A 23,030-nucleotide genomic window follows, 5' to 3' on the forward strand; every position below is an offset into this window, starting at 1 on the left:
ACTGTCAGGGTTTTCAACAAGAGCAGCTTAGTGATGGCCAAATTGTTTGCACAAAAAAATCAATTTAGCAAATTTCAAGGAAAGGAAAACAAAATAACTAGCTGAAAGATGCAGAAGTAAAACGATTCCAAATTTTGATATTACACTTTTTAATTTTAAAAAAGCATTATTTTTGGCGATGTGTGTGGCTCCTGAAAAAGAGACCGGTTCACTGTGAGACCTGCTACTCACTCTCTTACAGTGTAACGGCCCCCTCTCCAGAGGCTTGGTATTATCTCCAACAAGCTGACTCTTCAAGATACATGTTTAGTGGCTCCCATCTTTCATATGCATCATCCATGTTGTAGAGGTACTATCTACTTTAAAAAATATGATTTAGGTAGCTAACTAGATAATATTACACCCTTGAACATTACAGAGGAAATGATGATATCAAATAATTACAAACACTGAGTGGTTTATTAGTTTTTCAGGTTGATTGCTTGGAAACTCTGCACTAGCCATGCATTTTGTTGGCATGATTTCTATTTACAAAATTGTCTGCTTTGCATTCATTCTTCACTTTTAGTCCCCAGTGTTACAGAAGTGTTGGCACAACTGCAGTTGTTATACATGTAGAGCAACATCATGCAGCCACAAATGGCAACATTTGAGCTGTTAAATATTTAGGATGTATAAAAAGTGTTCTTTAAACCAAGGGCAGGAACTTCATGGTCCCAATCAGGACTAAATGGAGGCGGGACTGGAAAAAAAATAGCCGCTGAGTGGGGTGGCGGAAACTCTGGCCTCCGTTTCCATCCTTGGCTATTTTCACAAGGGCAGGGGATGGAGTGAGCCCCAGAAACCACCTGTTCTAATTAACAAGGCTATTGGAAGAATTGTGGACTCATTAAGAGTCTGCCTCAGGTAAGGTTTTTAGTTTTCAAGGAGGTTGTGGACTTTAGCAGGTTTCAGGTTTTACATCAGCTGCATGGAAGCATGAACCATGGAGGCAAGCAGAGTTTAAAAGGTAAGTAAAATGGTTTTAACTCCTTTACAGTTCATCATTATATGAGGTGCCATGAGTTGTTACAGTATTCATGAAGCTGAGTTATGAAAGTGCTGTGATTGGAAAATGTAACCACCCTTTAAGCAACATGTTTGCCAGATAGTTACTTCTGTCAACTACAGGCTGAGGTAAAAGATCAACATTGTAAATGTGGAAGTCTTCAGATGAGTTAAAAAATTATCTAATGGGTTAAAAGGTAGAGTTTATTTCACACTGTTGAAAGGGTGGCCTTGTATGATAATGATGTGGAAATGTTTAATCTTTTCCCACTGCTTTTACATATTTAGTCTAGACATCTGTTGGGATAACTGTTCTGAAGTCTGTGTTTATTCAGGGAGTTTTATGGCTCTTGATTGCAATCCAACTGCCTAATTGTTTTACAAGTGCTTGCCTTTCTTTACACAGCTGGTGTAAAGAGTCTGTTTGTTTATTCAGAGAGTTTTGTGGGCTCTTGACTGCAATCCAACTTCAAATACTTTTTTTTACAAGTACTTGTGTTTGTTTGCACAGCTGGTTTGATGAGTCTGTCTATTTACTGGGAGTTCTCTGGCTCTTGTTTGCAATTCAGCTGCCTAATAATTTTACAACTGCTTTTCTTTGTTTATGTAGCTGGTTTGATGAGTCTGTCTGTTTACTTGGAGTTCTCTGCACCATTCAATAACTTCCAACTGTTAAAATAGGGCTTGAGTTTTGTTCATAAAATGCACAATGGGTGAGGGTAGGTAGTGATGGGGTGAGGGGAATGTTGATGGTGAGAGGGGTGGGTGACTGAAGGGTAAGGCAGATCTGGGGATTTTAAAGCAGTCAGAATTTTCACTGCACATAGATGAGCTACTTATTCCATCGAGAGCACCCAGCTGAGGCTTTTTTCAGAAATGGAGACGGGCCTTTTAATCTGCCCACTCTGGACTCAGTCCACCTCCATGTCGGAGGTGCAGGTCCATCTCCAGGCCACCTAGGGCCCTGACCTCTGGAAGATCCCACCTGTCAACAGTCCCAAGACACAGGTGGGATCATAATTGTGGGATTCGCCCTTGCTCCTGATTCCTGCCTCCGATATGAAAGTCTAGTGCCAAGTGTTAAAAACACGTGATTGCTTTCTCAAAGGGTGTGATTGATCTTTGTTCCTTAGAATGTAGCATACCTAAATATTATAAAGTAATAAATCTAATTGCCCTATGTTTTTCAGTAATTTATTTGATGGGACTCTAAATTGGACCCATCCACTTCATTTTGAATTAGAAATTGTTTATAGAAATTTAATTATTGTGCAATTCATACTTAAATTGTATGCAATGATGCTACTAATTGTGAAAGTTGTAATTGTGGGCAGTTGTAAATCTATGAAGTGTTCTTTCATGGCATTTCTACTTGTTAACATTGGAGTGTATAAATACAGAGTCTAAGTACAGATTCTATAGTTCCTGCTGAGCCCAAAGGTGTTTAGACAAAAGAGAACTAGCTACATGAGGGATATGGTGCAAGACTATGTTCTGCTATCAAGAACCACACAAAGACCTCAGACATTCACTCTTTCAATAGCCATATTCACTGCATTTCATAACTTTACCTGCTTTAAGACCAAAAAATGTGGTTATTTGTTTTAGTTTGTCAAATCTCTGATCTGTGATTTTCACCTCTTCAAACAGACTGAAGGCTTAATGGGATTCCTACTTCATTTGCAGGATTTTTACTGCAAATGGGATCATCATTAATCTCCAGATTCATGCACTATACTAGGACAAAAGGGTAAAGTTGCAGATTTCCAACTGTAAAGGTAAAGAATTTGTCATCAGATTATGGTGCAAAACAACCCAAATCTGTAATGCATGCACATAAATAAACATTACATGGAATTGAAAAGGCAGGACAGGATTATGTACTGGGTGTGAAGCTCTAAAAGTGCTCCAAAGATTTTGATCCATGGGTCAATGTGCAACGTGGCCCAATTTTAAGCTGTCCCGTATTCTGACTCCAAGTCAATATAAGGCACAAACTCAAGGGAAGTCCAGCAGGTCTCAATGGGGTAATCAGACAATAAAGCAGAAATGACATACCTGTCTGTTGTGTGGTCTGTGGTATATGCTGACTTCGCTGTGCATTGTATTGAACAGAAGCAACAGGCCTGAACTGTTGGGCTGTTGAGGTAGGGTACTGGCCCGATGGATAGTAATACACTGGCATCTGAAAGAGATGCATAGAAAACATCTCAAGTTTCAATCCTTAACAGTGCATGCATAACTAATTACTTGGTAAAATAGTCAAGAACCTAAGTGCAATTCTAACTAATTTCATTAGGGCACAACATTTAATATAACAAAACAAGAGTATTTACTGAAAAGCAAAAGATTTAATGGATTAAAAATACATTCACCCAGCATTGTTATTCATCTGATAAATGATTTGCTCTTTTGGATTCCTCTAAGTAACATGTTTCCAGATGCACTATGCTGACATCAATCTCATTATCACTGTGTGAAACCATAAATCGGGATACCGACTGCTGTGTTTTACTTCAACGCAATTCCCAACACAATTAGTCCTAGCTCCAGGGAGCCACAGGCAACTACTGTAGTGGCATGATAGTAGATATATTGAAAAAAAGAAGTTCGATGCTCTTAAATAAACAACACTATCCATGGTGAATTATTTCTTTTGGTATTTAATGACTTGGGAAAGCAGTCTGTTCCAATTGGTTCTATACAGATCAAATAGAAAAGAGACATAAAGTTCATGTACATTGGGAAATGAATACAGATCACAGAAAATGATCCTTTTTGTATGACCACTCTATAATCAATTTAGGACAATCATAGCAATGAGACAGAAGTGCGGATGTTTCAGTTTTCCAATCATATTTTTTGTCAAAAGGGAGCAATTTGCTGGTTCATGAAATTTCAAAAATTCCATTCAGACCTGGTTGTAACTAATTGATATGGGGAAAAACAAAACAATTATTCACACAGTAGGCGATGTTTTTTAAAAACTTGCCAATAAGTATTTGCATTAAAGCTCATTGCTCTGAGAATACGTTAACTGGATAAATGTACAAAGGAAATAACTTTCTGTATCATTTCTCAATACTGACCCAAATTAATATTCAGCTTTTAGCCTATTGAGATGCTTTATTCTCAGGAGAATATTAGTAAGGTGTTATGAAATACAATCAGTCTTTACAAAAGCAGAAAATCACTGACCCTGCATGTCTAACTCAATTAAATATGATTAATGGAAGCTAATAACCTCCATGTGGGCCTTGCCTAGATATAGCAAAAGAAATTGCAATCATAACTACTTAACATATTGCTTTGTTATATTGAAGGAATATTATTAACAATTTAGGAACAGGTGTGCTGATGTCACTGGCTGCAGAACACCCTGACGGGGGAGGGTGAAAAGTCAGCAGCTGTGCTCCACATTGGTACCAAAATAGGCAGAAAGAGGGACATGGCCCTGCAGTCAGAATTTAGAAAGCTCATTAGGAAATTAGCAAGCAGGGACCCCAAATAATCAAGTAATCTAAAAGGAAGTTAAGGGTTGTATAAGGTTAAAAGAAAAAGCTTATGAAGCTGCCAGACGTAGTCGTAACCCTGAGCATTGGGAGGTTTTTAAGAATACAGCTACGGAAGACCAAGAAGCACAGCATGGATTAACAAATGGGAAAGCATATTTGACAAACTTGTTGGAGTTTTTTGAGGATTTTACTAACAAAATTGATAAAGGGGAGTCGGGACGTAGTATATTTGGATTTTCAAAGCTTTTGATAAAGACCCTCACAGGAGGTTGATTAGCAAAATTAAAGCACATGGTATAGGAGGTAATATACCGGCATGGATTAAGGATTGGCTAACAGGCAGGAAACAGAGTGGGATTAAATGGGCCATTCTCAAGTTGGCAGCCTGTGACTAGTGCGGTACTACTTGGGCCCCAGGCTGTTCACAATATATACCAATGATTTGGATGTGGGGACCAAATGTAATAGTTCCAAGTTTGTGGATGATACAATGATAGGATGATAGGTAGGAATACGTGTTGAGGAAGATGTAAAGTAGCTACAGGAGGATTTGGACAGACTTAGTGAGTGGGCAAGAATATGGCAGATGGAATATAATGTGGAAAAATGTGAGGTTATCCACTTTGGTAGAAGGAACAGATGTGCAGAGATTTTCCTAAATGGTAAGAGATTAGGAAGTGTAGATGTACAAAGGGACTCTGGGTGTCTTTGTCCATAATTCACTGAAAGCTAACATGCAGTTCAACAGGCAATTCAGAAGGCTAAGGGAATGTTAGCCTTATTGCAAGAGGGTTTGAGTACAGGAGTAGTGAAGTCTTGCTCCAATTGTATAGAAGTTTGGTTAGACCGTATCTGGAGTGCTGTGCGCTGTTTTGTTCCCCTTAACCCAAAGAATATTATTGCCATGGAGGGAGTGCAACTAAGGTTCACCAGCCTTGTTCCAGGGATGGCAGGACTGTCTTATGAAGAAAGATTGGGGAAACTGGGCCTTTATTCTCTAGAGTTTTGAAGAATGAGAGGTGATCTCATTGAAACCTATAAAATACTCAAAGGATAGACATGGTAGCTGCAGATAAGATGTGTCCCCTGGTTGGGAGCCTATAACTTGGGGACACAATTTCAAAATAAGGGGGAAGCCACTTAGGACCAAGATGAAGAGAAATTTCTTTACTCAGAGGGTTGTGAATCTTTAGAATTCTCTACCTGAGGGGGCTGTTGAAGCTCAGTCAGTGAGTATGTTTAAGGTAGAGATTGATAGATTTCTGATTAACAATTATGTAAAGGGTTATGGGGATAGTGTGGGTAAAAGGTATTGAAATGTTCAGTCAGTCTTGATTGTTTGAATGACAGAGCAGGCTCGATGGGCTGCATAGCCTTCTCCTGTTCCTAATCTCCACATTACTCCCAGTACCACACACCAGTGAGTATAAGAATAGGACGATAGAACAGATGAATGCATGGCTGGAAAGATGGTGCTGGAGGGAGGGCTTTAGATCCCTGGGTCATTGGTTCCAGCTCTGAGGTAGATGGTACCTGTACAGGCTGGATGGGTTGCATCAAAATAGAGCCGGGTCAAATTTCCCTGCTGGGTAATTTGCTGGTGCTATTTGGAGGTTTAAACCAACTTGGCAGGGATGTGGAAACCAGGGGATAATATCAGAGCGAAATACCAAGGCGCACAGTATACTTGGAGAGATGGATAGCACAAGAGTAGGAAATAGTAAGTTATTTGGTGGGTTCAGAGTAAGGGAGGAAGTAATGAAGTCTAAATCAGGTTTACTGTGGATGTATGTGAATGCAGGAAGCGTGGTAAATAAGATTGAGTTACAGGTGCAGATTGCCATATGATGATGTGCCTATGACAGAGACCTGTCTCAAAGAAGGGCAGGACTCTGCATTTAATGTCCCAGGATACAAGATGTTCAGGAAAGTTAGGAAAGGAAGGAAAGGGGGAAGGGTTGGCTGTATTGATTAACATTGCAGTGCTGGAGAGAGAGGATGTCCCAGGGGGGTGAAGGACAAAATCTATTTGGCTAGGGCTAAGGAACAAAAAAGGCGCAATTACATTGCTCAGGATGGTCTATAGGCCACTAACCAGTGGGAAAGATATACAAGCACAAATTTGCAAGGAAATGACAGAAAGATGCAAGAATTATAGTGTAATTATAATGGGGGGACTTTAGTTAACTGAATATAGACTGGCATATTAGTAGTGTAAAGAGCAGAGAGGGGAAAGAGTTCTTAGTGTCTTCAGGAAAATTTTCTACAGCAGTATGTTTCCAATCCAAGGAGAAAGGAGGCACTGCTGCACCTGGTTCTTGGGAATGAGGTGGGACAAGTGGTTCATGTGTCAGGAGGGGAACATTTAAGGAATAGTGATCATTGTATCATTGGCCAGGATTTTACAGTCAGCATGCGGGGGCGGACCCGACACGCTGGCATGTCAAATGATCGGTGATGACGTCGGGCATGCGTCCCGATGTTATCGCTCTGTCTCGCGATATTTTGTTCGGTGGGCACGCGCCGGAGTCGGCTGCCGATAATTGGTAGGCCTGTTCAGGCCAATAACCAGGTAATTAACCTGAATTTCACACTGCTCATCCAACCTTACAATTGTCAGGCAGGTGAAAAATCCAAGCGGCCTTTACGTTTTTTTAGGAAACCTCATCCACGAGTGGGATGAGGTTTCCTAAAGCTTTTATAAAATAAATTAAAACTTTTTATGAAAAATAAAATCATGTTCCATCTCATCTGACAAAGTCACATGAGGGGACATGTTTCCTTAAATTTTTATTGCACTTAATTATTTTTTTTAAAAAGCGCTTCAATCTCCCTGAGGCAGCTCCGTGCCTCAGGATGACTGAAGCAATCTTTTCGCGCGCATGCATGAAAGAGTGCTGGACCCGACTCTCCCTTCTCCCCTGGCCCACACAGGTAGTGCTACCGCTCGCGTCTTATGCTGGGCAGGCCTTAATTGGCCTGCCCGCGTAAAATGGCAGTGGTGGTCGGCTCTGTGACTGCCCCTGCCCGATGCGAGAAAAACTCAGACCATAAGGTTTAGGTTGGCTATGGAAAAGGACAAAGAACAATACAGAGTAAGAATAATTAACTGGGGTAAAGCCAACTTCAATGTGGTAAGATAAATTGGAATCAAAGATTAGTGAGCAAAACTAACTGAACAATGGGCTGCCTTTAAAGAAGAAAGAGTTTGGGCATAGTTAAGGTATATTTCCACAAAGGGAAAAGGCAGGGGAAACAAATGCAGAACTGCCTGGATGACGAAAGATAAAGGGATTAAGATGAAGAAGAAAAAGTGTGTTTTTGATAGATGTCAGGTGGATAATGCAACTGATAACAAGGCTGAATATAAAAAATTCAGAGGGGAACTGAAAAAGCAAATAAGAGAAGCAAAGAGACTGGTGGCTAACATAAAAGTGTTCAGTAAGCATAAGAATATTAAAAAGGACAAGTGGTGCCAACTGGCAACTAAAAGGGGATTTATGCAGAGGGCATGCTGAAGTATTAAATGAGTACTTTGCATCTGTCTTTAGCAAAGAAGACGATGCTACCCAGGTCATGATGAAAGGGAAGGTAGTTCAGACACTTGAAAGTTTTAGAATTGATAAGGAGGATGTATTTGATAGGCTGTCTGTACTCAAAAGTTGATATGACTCCAGGATCAGATGAGATGCATCCCAAGGATATTGAGAGAAGTAAGCGTGGAAATTGCGGAGCCTTTGGCCATAATTTTCCAGGCTTCCTTAGACTCGGGTGTGGTACCAGAGAACTGAAAAATTGAAAATGTTACACCCTTGCTCAAAAAAGGTGTAAATATAAGTCCAGCAACTACAGGCCGGTCAGCTTAACCTTGGTGGTGGGAAGCTTCCAGAAACAATAATTTGGGACAAAATTAATAGTCACTAGGACAAATGTGGGTTAATTAGGCAAGTTTTTAAGACTGGAGGAAGGTTTATAGTGGAATTCTGCAGGGGTTAGTGTTAGGACCCTTGCTCTTCCTGATATATATTAATGACCTAAACCCTTGGTGTGGGGCACAATTTCAAAACCTGGAAGCATTGTGAAGTGTAAGGAGGATGGTATAGAACTTCAAAAGGGCATAGGCAAGTTGGTGGAATGAGCTGACAAGCGGCAGATGAAATTTAATGCAGAGAAGTCTGAAGTGCTTCACTTTGTTAGGAAGACCAGGGAGAGACAACATAAAATAAAGGGTGCAATTCTAAAGGACGTGCAGGAGCAGAATGACTTGGGTGTATATGTGTATAAACCATTGAAAGTGGCAGGACAGGTTGACAGCACAGCTTTATTAATAGAGGCATAGAGTTCAAAAGCCAAGGAGGTTGTTAAACTTGTATAGCACACTGCTATGGCCTCTGCTAGAGTATTGTGTCCAATTCTGGGCAACAGCTAAGGAAGGATGTGAAGCCATTGTAGAGATTGCAGCAAAGATTCACGAGAATGGTTCCAGGGATGAAGAACGTCAGCTACATAGATGGATCAGAGAAGTTGGGAGCGTTTTCCTTAGGAGAGAAGATCTGATAGAGGTATTCAAAATCATTGGGGGGTCTGGACTGAATAGGTCAGAGAAAAACTGTTCCTATTGGTGGAACGATTGATGATAAAAGGGGGCAAATTTAAGGTAATTGACAAAAGAAACAATGGTGACATGAAAAACCTTTTCATGCAGCGAGCGTTTAGGCTCCGGCTCTGCCTGAGAGTGGTGGAGACAGATTCAATCGAAGCATTCAAGAAGGAATTAGATTATTATCTGATGAGAAAGAATAGCAGTGCTACGGGGGAAGGCAGGGGAGTGGCACTAGGTGAACTGCTCTTTTGGAGAACCAGCACAGACACGACGGGCCAAATGGATGACTTCTGTGCTGTACTGACCTTGTGATCCTGTTTCTATGGCCAATCCAACGTAATGATATTGTAATGCACCCTTAGATTTTAGTCTAACTATAGATGGGTTTCAACTCTGCATTTATTTCCCCTTTCAACTCTTTTGCTTCATGCATGTTTTAGAAACATTCCTATCCATCTTTCACAGACAGATGCAATTAACGGCAAATATAAAGCTGGGAAGTAATGTTAGAGATAAAGCATAAGTTGCTGAGCATATACACAGGATCTATGCTAGTAATCTTTTTCTCCTTAATATAGACCATGTGTATACAAGACTTTCCTGAACTCTGTCCCTGAAGAGATAATTGCTACCTTGTCATTTTACAACTATCCCAGAACATACAGTTGCCGATGTAGGTTGTCACTAGTTTTAGGAAAAACACATGTGCCAATCAAAAATGTTCTCTCCTACTCTTTCCAATCCAAAAACCATTAAGATAAACCACTGTGAACGTACTTGTTCTCAATGATGGAACTAAGAGAGGCACAATCAGTTTGATACTAAAAACCATTGAGACAAAGCCTAATAAAATGGAACCCAATTTAGTCAATTTTCAAGCTGATCACTGAACAGGATCATCTACAAATTATTTTTACTTCATGAGGTGTGCATTTCCATTTCGTCAAATGGAAAACAATGGTAAAGAACCAGAAACCTCTATACATAGTGCATAGATAGAGAGGATACAGGCTGTGTGACAACAGCAGCTCATCTGACATTTCAATGAATCATTTAAAATTTTAAAGTTTTATTTGCATAAGCCACATGGTTTATAATCAAGATACTCAATAACAAGCTGTGAAATAATGAAGTCAACCTACTCAGGAAGGTTTGCAGAGCTAGTTGTGACTTTGATATTTGTAGGTTTTCAGACTTCAAATATTCATGAAGTAAATTTTATGTTTAGGTTCTCACGTAAATGTCCTCAAAATATCAATAAAAGAGAAAAGTGCTGTTTATAGAAATAAAAAAAATGGCATTTGTACATTTCTTTTAAAAGCTGCAGTGAATTTTGCTTTGCTTTCAGCAGCCCATAGATGCTTTGTGGGTATGTCGGGGAGATTGCCTCTAATCTGGCTTCTTGAACAGTGCAGCGGCCTCCACAAATGATCTGTGGCATCGGAACAGGACAAGCAACAGTGAGCTTCATCAACCAGATTAAAGAATCTTCACTGAGGCATATCAAATCTAACCAGAAAATAAAGATTAGATGGAAATGATGTACAGAAAATGAAATAAAGATTGGGAAATACAGATGGAATTAAGGGAGAGAGATAAAAGAGGCAGTCAAAGGTAAAAAACATAAGTTTCTCAACCTCCAATACAATTTTTTTTCTGAAAGAACAAGACTCCATGCCTGTGACAATTTTCAGAGTCAGACTTTTGTTCTGTAGTTCTGGCATCACTTATAATGCCATTAAAATATCACTTACTCTTGAAAATATTAGGACTGGTACATTCAACTGTTTTTAGTATAGAACTACTGGACAAAAATAACAAGTTCTTGTCATTTCAATGTTTAGTCTATGGACGAGGACTGCAACAGTGCATCAGCAGAAGAGCATGGAATTTCTGAAGTAACTTCCAGAGTTTTGCACTTAATTGAGCTTATGCATAGTCCAAAAGTTGCTGCCAGATTTCCAACATGATAACTGTTATTCATATTGCAAATACCAGATCAAAGAAAACTAATCAGATAAAGGCATTGTCTATAAGGAGCACCCTCTAGAAACAGTATAAAATTCTGCTACTCTGTTCAGTTCAAACTAAAGAATGATGGTAAATTAATTAATGAATTACTCCCAGCACACTAGGGACAGAATTTTCCCCCAGTCGGAGGGGAAATTGAAAAGAGGGCGCGCGGAGACGCGCCTCCAATCGGCGCCCCCGATCGGGGGTGTGCTGCCATTTTGTGGGCAGGCCAATGAAGGTTATGCACTCCCTGTGCAGGCAGGGGGTGGGGAAAATCCCTCAGCTGAGAGTGCACACAAAAGAGCGCATTCATCTCCCTGAGGCTAAATGCTGCCTCAGGGAGATCGACTGTACATTATAAAATATTAAAAATCGAGAAAAAAAATTCCCTGACATGTCCCCTCATGTGACAGTGTCACATGAGTTGGGACATGTCCATAATTTTTAAAAATACTAAATTTTTAAAAACCTACATGATACCTCATCCCGCCCATGGATGAGGTTTCATGCTTTTTCTAATTCCTGTCAGTGCTCCCGGCCTGCCTGCCAACGTTAAGGTTGGACGGGCAGGTTCATTAATTACTTAAGTGACTCTGTCAATGGCCTCAGTTGGCCATTGACAGGTTGGCGGGCACACAGCTGATTTTGCTGAGCCCCTGCCTTCCTGAAAATTTAAATGAGGTGTGGTGATGTCACCACGAATCTTTTTACACATCGGCGAGTGGGCCCCGACTCCTGCTCACCGACAGGAAAATCCTGGTCTAGGTCTTTTGTACTTACATCAGAGCAATGAAGGCAGCTGGTAAATGGGCAGTCTTTCATAACAGATTGTAGTAGATTGGAAACATTTTAGAATCACCCATAAACCAATACATGCATATATACCAGAGTAATGTGAAATTAAGCTGTCAATGCAGTACAATTATTAACCATACAGAAATGTCAAGATGTTCTTTTGATGTACATTATGGGATGCTTAACCTACAACATGACACAAACCAAATTATAATTGAAATGCTAATTAGTTGCTGGGAAACATTATGCCTGATGTGACTATTATAAAAACAAGTATGTTGGGTGGAATTTTGGAACTAAGTCCTTAGCGGAATGGTGGGACCATTTTCGGTTTGGGGATTTGATTAATTAATTTGTGCACCTTGCTATTGTCAGGGAAGTTACGTGGGATGACGCACCTAAACAAGGAATGAAGAATCTCTATTTAAAGGGATCCCAGCAGGAGTCCCAGTGGCTACAGTGATTGCAGAATACAATCCAATGGAAGGGAGCAAAGAATGGATGGAAGACATGGAAATGTCACCCCCGGTTCACAGGCCTTTCCCTGGAGGTGATAAACGATGTAGTAAGGGAACAAAGAGAAGTCCTCTTCCCTGAGGATTGTAGAAGGAAGCTAGCCAATCTCACCAAACAGGCATAGCTGCAAGTCACTGAGGCTGTCAGCAGTCAAAGTGCAATACTGAGGGTCTGAGCCCAATGTCATGTAAGGTTCAATGACCTCATGAAGTCCAGCAAGGTGAGTGTCCTGCAACCTTCAGTTGGAAGCTATCACTCTCTGACCTCCCCAGCATTGTCCTGCACAGTACTCCTCTGATATCACACCTTGCAGTTACACATATTCCTTTCTGTCCAGCCTCAAGTCGCCATCTCAACAAACATCACACAATCGCCCTACTGCTATTCCCCTCTTGCACCCATTCCTCACATCACCATTGTCTAGTCCTCTGGTACCTCCCCTGAGTCTAGGGAAGACAAAGATTATGACCAGTGCCCCTGCAATTTGCACTCCTACTTCCTTCAATATCCTTGGATACATTTCATCCAGTCCCGGTGCCTTGTCAACCTCAGTACCGATGGTACAATGATCAATGTCTCCTAAATGTTCCCCCACTGACCTTTGGTCCATCTCGTTTCCAAGAACCAGGTCTAACAGTACATCCTGTTTTGCTGGACTGGACACATACTGCTGTAGGGAATTCTTCTTATCACAATTTAGGAACTCTTGCCCCTTTCCACCTTTAACACTACTACTGTCCCAGTTTACATTCAGGTAATTGAAGTCCCCCATTATAACTACACTAAAATGTTTGTGTCTCTCTATAATTTCCCTGCAGAATTGTTCCTCTACATCCTTCCCACTAGTTGGCGGTTTATAGGCTACACCGAGCAATGTAATTGCACCCTTTTTGGTGAAAGGGGCAGTAATTCAGAAACTAGAGTTTAAAATTGATAAGGAGGTGGTATTGGATAGACTGTCTCTACTTAAATTCGTTAAGGCACCAGGACCAGATGAGATGCATCCAAGGACACAGAAGGAAGTGAGGGTGGAAATTACAGAGGCCATAATTTTTCAGTCTTCTTTAGACTCAGGCGTGGTGCCAGAGGACCGGAGAATTGTAAATGTTACACTCTTGTTCAAAAAAGGGTAAAGATAAGCCCAGCGACTATAGACCAGTCAATTTAACTTCAGTTGTGGGGAAACCTCTAGAAACAATAATTGGAGACAAAATGAATAGTCACATGTACAAATGTGAATTAATTAAGGAAAGCCAGCATGGATTTCTAAAGGGGAAATCATGTTTAACTAACTTCCTGGAGTTTTTTGAAGAGGTAACAGAGGGGGTTAATGGGGGCAAAGTTATAGCTCACAGAATAAAAGGTTCAGTAGCAACATGGATACAAAACTGGCTAAGTGAGAGGAAACAGAGTAATGGTTAATGGATGTTTTCAGGCTGGGGTAAGGTTTGTAGTGGAGTTCCCGAGGAGACAGTGTTGGGACCCTTGCTTTTCCTGAAATATATTAATGATCTAGACCTTGGTTTACAGGCACAATTTCAAAATTTGTGGATGGTATGAAACTTGGAAGTATTGTGAATATTGAGGAGGAGTGAAGTATAAGGGTGTGGCACATATAACATGGGACTGAGTATAGTACCATCCACACAGTGATGTAAGAGAACTCATGATCTGCACCTAGGGGCCAGTCTCGTGTTGGACATAGCCATGTGCACAAGCTAGCTCCTAGCTTGAACCTTTACTGTATACATGTACATAGTTCTTATATTTAATAAATAGTTAATCTACTTAAGATCATGAAGACTTCATTATGACCTACCGAATGGTATTCAACACCCTGCAACAAGGGGGACAGTGTAGAATTTCAAAAGGACATAGGCAAGTTGATGGAATGGGAGGACAGATGGCAGATGAAGTTCAATACAGAGAAACGTGAAGTAATTCATTGTGGTAGAAAGAACGTGGAGAGGCAGTACAAAATAAAGGGTACAATTCTAAAGGGGGTGCAGGCAGAGGGACTAGGGTCTATATGTACTTAAGTCTTTGAATGTGGCAGGACAGGCTGACTCATAAAGGATACAGTACCCTAGGCTTTATTAACAAGAACAGGGAGGTTATGTTGAACCTGTACAAGACGCTAGTTCACCCTCAGCTGGAGTATTGCGTCCAGTTCTGCAAGCTGCAGTTTAGGAAAGATATGAAGGCATTAGAGAGAGTGCAGAAAAGATACACAAGAAAGGTACCAGGGATGAGGAACTTCAGTTATGAAGGTAAACTGGAGAAGTTAGAATGTTTTCCTTGGAGAAGAGAAGGCTTGGAGGGGATTTGATAGAGGTGTTCTAAATTAGGAGGGGTCTGGACAGAGTAGATAGGGGGAAACTGTCCCCGCTCATAAAGGGATCAAGAATGGCACAGGTTTAAAGTGTTTTGCAAATTAAGCAAATGTGATGTGAGAGAACTTTTTCACACAGCGATTGGTTCAGGTCTGGAGTGCATTGCCTGGAAGTGTGGTGGAGGCAGGTTCATTTGAGAGGGCAATAGATGATTATCTGAATAATGTGCAAGGGTACGGGGAAAAGGCAGGAGAATGGCACTAAGTCATAATGCTCATTTGGAGAACCGGTGCAGACACGATGGGCCGAATGGCCTCCTTCTGCGCCGTAATGATTCTGTGGTCTGGATAGCATCTTCTTCCTTGGTAAAGACAGATTATAGTCTTGAGAGCACCAAGGTGGCATGGGTGTATTTCAAAGTTAAACTGCACTTGTAAATATTTTGCATTTCATCGCTTTCACTTTATTTATGTGTGCATCATTATTTGTTGAGGCTAGCTTGATCAGAGAGCTAAATGTACTGGCACACCTCATGGTTGGCACACACTGATGATTACAGAGAATTTAAGAACATTTCTTTTTATTATGGAAGAAACAATGTTGTGTTTTTTTAAAAAAAAACAAAAAAACTGCGGATGCTGGAAATCCAAAACAAAAACAAAAGTACCTGGAAAAGCTCAGCAGGTCTGGCAGCATCAGTGGAGAAGAACAAAGTTGACGTTTCGAGTCCTCATGACCTTTCGACAGAACTAAGTAAAAATAGGATTTTTACTTAGTTTATTTTTACTATTTATACTATTTTTACTTAGTTCTGTTGAAGGGTTATGAGGACTCGAAACGTCAACTTTGTTCTTCTCCACCGATGCTGCCAGACCTGCTGAGTTTTTCCAGGTATTTCTGTTTTTGTTGTGATTTTTTTGTTCACTCTTTATTGAATGATCATGTTGGTATCCAAGGTTGTATAGCCATTCGGTGGGACATGGCTGAATTCACAGGGTCAGCTGGCCCTCCATTCTATGCATTGTAAAGGACATTGTGTGAGATGACGCTCAGTGGGGATAATTGAAATGCTGTAGGTGAACTCAAAGCCCGGTAAGGACTCTGCCAGCAAACACCGAGCTGGACCTACGTTTGAACAGGCCTTCAGGCCCTTCATTTTCTTACCTTGAAAAGACTGCCCTACTACTACACCCAGCAAGCCAGGTCCTTCCCACTTCACTCCTCCATGCCACCGATCCCACTCTCTGTCCTACCCTGGACCTCTCTTCCACTCCTCCATGCCTCTGACCCCACTCCACAGCTCCTCCAACACTGACTAACTTTTGTCAGTCACGAGCCTCCATACAAGCAGCCATCCTCTTGCTCCCCTCCCTTGTGCTGTTGAGGTAAATAAGGAAAACCCTTGACTTTAAACACAGCTGCACAAAACTACTGGTGCATGATATCTTTAAATGATTGTGAACCGGGTGCCATGAGATTCTTGTGCACCACTGACTTTATCCTGATGGTTGGACTTTATTAAAAACTGTTTCACACTATTTAGCATTCTTGGCATGCAATGTATTATCATAGGCTGGTGTAATACTTGACACAGTTGGAGTCATACCTAGCACAAAGGAAGATGCTTGTGGTTGCTGGAGGTCAATAATCTCAGTCCCAGGACATCATTGCAGGAGTTCCTCAGGTAGTTTCCTAAGCCAGACCATCTTCAGCTGCTTCATCAATGACCTTCCCTCCATCATAATGGATGTTTGTGGATGATTGCCTAATGCTCAGCACCATTCATGATTCATACGAATATATGAATATACGAATTAGGAGCAGGAGTAGGCTTCTCGGCCCCTCGAGCCTGCTCTGCCATTCAATAAGATCGTGGCTGATCTGATTGTAACTTCAACCCCACATTCCTGCCTATCCCTGATAAACTTTCATCTCCTTGTTAATCAAGAATCTATCTCCCTCTACCTTAAAAATATTCGGACTCTGCATCCACCCCCTTTTGAGGAACAGAATTCCAAAGACTCACTTCCTTCAGAGATAAAAGTCCTCCTCATCTCTGTCTTAAATGAGCGACCCCTTATTTTTAAATAATGACCCCCCAGTTCTATATTCTCCCACAAGAGGGAACATTCTCTCCACATCCACCCTGCCAAGACCCCTCAGGATCTTAAAGGTTTCAATCAAGTCACCTCTTACTCTTCTAAATCCCAGTGGATACAAGCCTAATCTGCTCAACCGTTCCTCGTGAGACAACCTGCCCGTTCCTGGTATTAGTCTAGTAAACCTTGGAACTGCTTCTAATGCGTTTACATCTTTCTTTAAATAAGGAGACCAGCACTGTACACAATACTCCAGATGTGGTCTCACCAGTGCCCTCTACAGCTGAAGCATAACCTCCCTCCTTTTGTATTCAATTTCCCTCACAATAAATGACAACATTCTATTAGCTTTCCTAATTACCTGCTGTACCTACATACTAACCTTCTGTGATTCATGCACTGGGATACCCAGAGCTCTGCAATCTCTCACCATTTAGACAATAAGGTTTTTTATTCTTCCTGCCAAATTGAACAATTTCACATTTGTCCACATTATACTCCATTTGCCAGATCTTTGCCCACTCACTTAACCTATTAATGTCATTTTGTAGCCTCCTTATGTCCTTTTCACAATTTATTTTCCTCCCTATCTTTCTGCTATCAGCAAAATTAGCAACCATTCCTTTGGTCCTTCATCCAAGTTGTTAATATAAATTGTAAAAAGTTGAGGCCCCAGCAGTGATCCTTGTGTCACACCGCTCGTCACATCCTGCCAACCAGAAAAAAGACCCATTTATGCCAACTGTCTACTTCTTGTTAGTTAGCCAATCTTCTACCCGTGACTCCTCACATACTGAAACAGTCTGTGCCCATAAGCAGCAAGACCCGGACAACGTTTAAGCTCGGGTTGATATGTGCCAAGTAACATTCACATGACACAAGTGCCAGGCAATGACCATCTCCAACTAGAATGAATCCAACCATCTCCTCTCAATGTTCAATGGCATTACCAATGCTGAATCCCCCACTATCAACACCTGGGTATTACCATTGGCCAGATACTGAACTGGACCAGCCATATAAACACTCTGGCTGCAAGAGCAGGTCAGAGGCTGCGAATCCTACAGGGAGTAACTAACTTCCTGAATCTCCAAAGCCTGTCTACTATCTATAAGGCACAATTCAGGAGTGTGATGGAATACTCCCCATTGCCTGGATGAGTGCAGCTCCAAGAACACAAGAAGCTTGACACCATCCAGGTCAAAGCAGCCTGCTTGATTGGCATGCCATCCACCACCTTCAACATGCACTCCCTTTACCACTGACGCACAGTGACAGCAGTGTGTACCATCTACAAGATGCACTGCAGCAACTCACCAAGGCTCCTTTGACAGCACCTTCCAAACCTGTGGCCTCTGCCACAGAGAAGGACAAGGGCAGCAGCTGCATGGGAACATCACCACCTGCAAGTTGCCCTCCAAGTCACTCATCATCTTGTCTTGCAACTATATTGCCATTCTGTCACTGGAGCTGGGTCAAAATCCTGGAACTCCCTCCCTTACAGCACTGTGGGTGTACATTTACCAGAGGCAATGCAGCAGTTCAAGAAGGCAGCTCACCACTACCTTCTCAAGGGTGATTATGGGTGGGCAATAAAAATGCATCCCAACCCGCCATGGGAAATCTAAATTTTGCACATTGCCTACTTAAGTCACCCTGCATGCCACATTTCCCACTCTTGTGGGCACAATAAAATCCCCTCCAGCAACCACCCCGCCCCACCCCCCCCAACTCCAGAGAATGCACTTTCACATGATTCCTGTGCTCCCTCCAGCAGCACAGATACAAACACATCAGTGGGTCCAGTGTCTTGGATAGGGAGAGTGGTGCATGGTGAACACTACATCATTTGTGAGGAGCAGCAGTTTCAGGATACAGGGACAGAGGTGAAGACTCCTGGTTGAAGCATATAGGACACTTCAGGATCTGCTCAGCTGGACACAGATGCTGAACCCTGGGTGTCAGTCACTAAAAAACCATATTTGTAGGGCAGCAATAAGGATGTGTGTGCTCCCATCAGAATTTCCAGAAGTAGTGCATGTCCTTGCGCAGAAAAAAGAGGATTCCATCTCTAGCATGAGTGCCATGATGTCTCAGACATTTGTGCTAATGAACATCCGCATTGAAAAATTGACCAACCTCATAGAGAATCAGACGCAGCAGGCCACCAAGTACACATTGGGCAATACGCCCAATGTCCTGCATACTTTGGCTGACAGTTTACACTACATCAATCAATGGATCGGTGCCTCGCCCTGATGACTGAAGGCTGCACTGATATCCAGTAAAATGCTCAGCTGCTCTTATTTAGCAGAGAAATACAGTGGACCCTGAGAGGGATGATCAAGAAAGGGCTGATGACAATGGGAACTCTTCTCAAGGCATTCCCACTTCTTGACCTTTGCCCTCCACCTCCAACCCTGACAGAGCTGCACACACTGCGTCATGTCCCGATGACTGGATCTGCCCTTCACACGTGCAGGTAGGGCAGTCTTTGGCAGGGCCCTCACTGGCTCCAAAGCCCAGAGGATATCCACCACAAGCATCTCATGTGTCAGAGCAAAGGAACAATCAGCCTGCCTCCAGCTTTGCTGAAGCCACAGGGGTAGCATCATGTAGGAGTAATAGAAACCGTACAAGGAAAATACCTTAGTTTCACAGTGATTCGCTTGGGTAATTGTTCAATTGATACTCTTTATTTGAATGAATGAGATTGTTGTCATGACCTCAACTTTGTTGTATACCTCACTGAACCTGATCAGTTTCATTCTGGTGATTGGAATAAGCCACTTTAATGAGGAGGAGAGGCAGTGAATGTGATGGTTGGTTGGGTGACTAAGGCGGAGGTTTGGTGGGGGGTGGTGTGGCAAGGAGGTGTTTGCACAGGGATCTTGATGGGAAACTTGCAATGCTGCAAGCACTTTCTGAAGTAAAGCATGCCTGAATGAGGGTGTCATGGGATTTTCTGGCAGACAGGTCTGCAGCTACCACCGACAAATCAGTATGCTACTCCTAATCCTCCAAGGTCCACCACAACTTCCTGTTGCACTAGCCTCAGTCCTCTCTACAGTACCATGTTGTGACCAAAATAATATTGAAGACCCTTGCTGGGCCGTTTTGAAGGGCTACAACAGGTCTGTAAAAGCAGTAAACCTCATTTCCAGCATGCCAATGGCTTGCTCTATTTTCCTTGAGGTGACATGGCTCCTGTTGTATGTCTCCTGTACCTCTGTGGTTGCGTTCCTCACTGGGGTTATCAGCCAGTTCTCCCAGGAGCCAAACACTGAGGCTGTCTGGCGGAGAGGACACCTAAAAAACATGTGAATGCCAAAGGATGGCAACTCCCTGGACACCTGGCAGAAGCTTCCATTATGTTCCTGCGGTGATCATAGAGCAGCTGATCATTAAGGGAGTGGTCATTATTTGGATTAATAAGCCTGGCTGGCCTGATGGCACTTTGATTGCCACAGGAGTGCAGCCTACCATGCCCAGTCCTGTGGAAATCCTGTGCATGAAGCAAAGCCGACAGCCCTCGATGCTTGATGGGCCTTATCATTCTCAAAGTAAATATAGTTGGAAGCTCTTGCAAAAGTCGCATCAGTGACCTGGCTAACGCAATTATGGGCTGCAAATTTTCAGGTCCTATAGATGACACCGGCTGATCCTTGGAAGGGCCCAGCCATGAAATTATTGAGCACTGTGGTCTCCTGCTCCCCTTTGGTGGAGGTCTTCTTTAATGAAGCTTCAGAGGTCTGCAACTGCCTGTCCTGAGAGGATGGGCCTTCTGAGGCGCTGTTGTTCAGAGGGGTTAAGGAAGCTGACCCTTGATCTATAGGCCCGATGCTGAGGGTATCGCCACTTTTGTGGTGCTGCACCCTGTCTATCCCCTCAGTTATGTTCAGTACATATGGCTGTGGAGGAGTCAGTGACCTGCTGCTCATGTTGCTGTTGCTGCTGAGCTGGTGCAAGCTGCAACTCCTCCTCAGAGGCCCAAGTAACGACAGAATAGGTTTCCCCCATGTCACAGGGAGGTCTCACTGGCAATGAGGTCAATTACCCTCAAGTGGTATTTAAGGCACTTTATTGTAGAAACAAAAGTTGCTGTTCTTGATGAAATTAGTGAATTTAGGATGAAAGAACTGCATCTGTCAGCACAAGAAGCTGACACCTGGCTGATCACAGGCTTGCCGGTTTCAGCCTTTATACTGTTCACATCAGCTCAGTTTCACTCTATGATGAGCTTCACTTCCTGCAACCTAGAAAGGTGCAGACACAGCATGGAACCCATGCGCTATTAGGAAAGAAGGAACCCAGGATTAAAAAGCCTCAATTGCTTTTTCAATTGGCTCAATTGCTTTGCCAACAGACCCTGTTTCCACTGGGTGCGGGAGAGAGAAGGGTGATATTGGGATCCTGACTCGATGCCAATTTCAGGGCATTTAACTCCACACATGCACTGAAACCCACCTCCACTTGGCAGGGAAAACCTCACCTGCAACTAACTGCTTGTAATACCTGAACAACTGCAATTTTTGTTTTAATATCCTGACACATTATCACATTTTGCACTGTGCTTCAGCACCTAACTGCACAACAGCAAACTCTTGAAATGGTTCATTGGTTAAATATGCAACAGGGAGTGGCTCTTAGTCCACATGGGCCAGGAACATCACAGTTCGGAGGTGGGACCTCCTCCCAAATGATGGTGGAATTCCCGCCTTGAGCCAATTAGTGACTCGCCAATTGGTGCAAGCGAATCAGCCAAACGGAGGCAGGCTCGCCCTCCAACTTCTCAGCTGGCCAGGGCCGCTGCCTCTGTGCAAAATTCCAGCCCATGTCAAGATTTCAAAGGGTTAAGATAAGCTGAATCATCATAAATTCTTTGATACAACCACAAACTCTATAGCAAGAGGCAGAGTTTTTGAACATTTATTTCTGAGTTACAGGCTTGGAGGAGATGTGATCAGCTGCAGGATTTGACTGCTGAAAGTCAAGGTGGAGCCTATCCAGGAACAACATTTCTTCCCATATTCCTTGGCCTTTCTCAAGCACCTATTGTTAGTGGATATTTCAATAACAGGAGTTCTACTCATGCTCTCCGGCTACATTCTGGGGAGACACCTCATTTACTTAACCTACAGAGCCTTCAGTAGTGTGTGTTTGTGTTCCCATGTTGAGCTACATTTTGTGCAGTCAGTGTTTTGGATGTATTGTAACTCTCCATCCCTGCTCCCAATAACACTGAGCAGCAACTACTCACCATATTGGATGCTTATCCACCCATTTAGTGCCCAAAAGAACAGACACAGTATGATCAAATTTCAGGTCAGCATCTTTTGAATAATCCAGAGAAACAAGATAGCAAGCACAGAAGTGTCAGAGCCATGAGGGAACCATGGTTTGGAAGTGGGAACTATATGAAAGTTAAGTAGAAAACCTGTTGCCAACTTCCTATGTTTTAATGAAATATTGTAGCATAAGTTATATATATTAAAAGAATGAGCGAGGGCTTTGCTTTGAAAAGTGAAGTTATCATTAAAATAATGTGATTGCCAGGTTATCACTTCTGATATCTGTCCATCTGCAAAGGGAATGAAAAGCATTGTGAAAGTGGAGAAGTCTTCAGATGAATTAGAGTATTTTATATATTTGGATATAGTGTTATTTTGCATTGTACAATAGTTAAATCCAGATCTGACAGTGTGAAATGTGCCCATGGCTTTGGTTTTTCCCCTCTAGGTTTAGCTCAGCCATCTGTGTGGCTAGTTTAAAGCTTTGACAGATGGCTGAACTGGCTATGTTCAAAAGCATTAATGGATTAAACTCCAGAGGGTTTTTTGACACAGTTGTTCAATCGCATCTCATTATAAATGCTTGGCTGAGTTCCAAACACACTGATGGATTCAGTAATCAAGGGGATGTGAGTTTGCTTATTTTGACAAAGTTATGAGCTTTTAAATTCTTTTTACAGGATGTGGGCATCGCCATCTGGACCAGCATTTATTTCCCATCCCTAACTGCCCTTGAAGGTGGCGGTGAGCTGACTTCTTGAACCGCTGCGTTCCCTGCAGTGTAGGTGCATCCTCAGTGCTGTTAGGGAGAGAGTTCC

The 23,030-nt window shown here is 42.3% G+C and overlaps 1 protein-coding gene across 7 annotated transcripts in view; it reads right to left on the minus strand.

Moving 5' to 3' along the window:
* The window catches only part of LOC121279013 (cAMP-regulated phosphoprotein 21-like), a 293,633-nt gene that overhangs the window by 53,344 nt on the left and 217,259 nt on the right, over positions 1 to 23,030 (minus strand). For all 7 annotated transcript variants that reach the window (XM_041189756.1, XM_041189757.1, XM_041189755.1 and 4 more), the window contains one exon: positions 3,106 to 3,232. In XM_041189756.1, coding sequence (XP_041045690.1) covers positions 3,106 to 3,232 — 127 coding nt within the window. The remainder of the gene's footprint in view (positions 1 to 3,105; positions 3,233 to 23,030) is intronic.

This window comes from Carcharodon carcharias, chromosome 6, assembly GCF_017639515.1.
Source record: "Carcharodon carcharias isolate sCarCar2 chromosome 6, sCarCar2.pri, whole genome shotgun sequence".
Classification (NCBI taxonomy): domain Eukaryota; kingdom Metazoa; phylum Chordata; class Chondrichthyes; order Lamniformes; family Lamnidae; genus Carcharodon; species Carcharodon carcharias.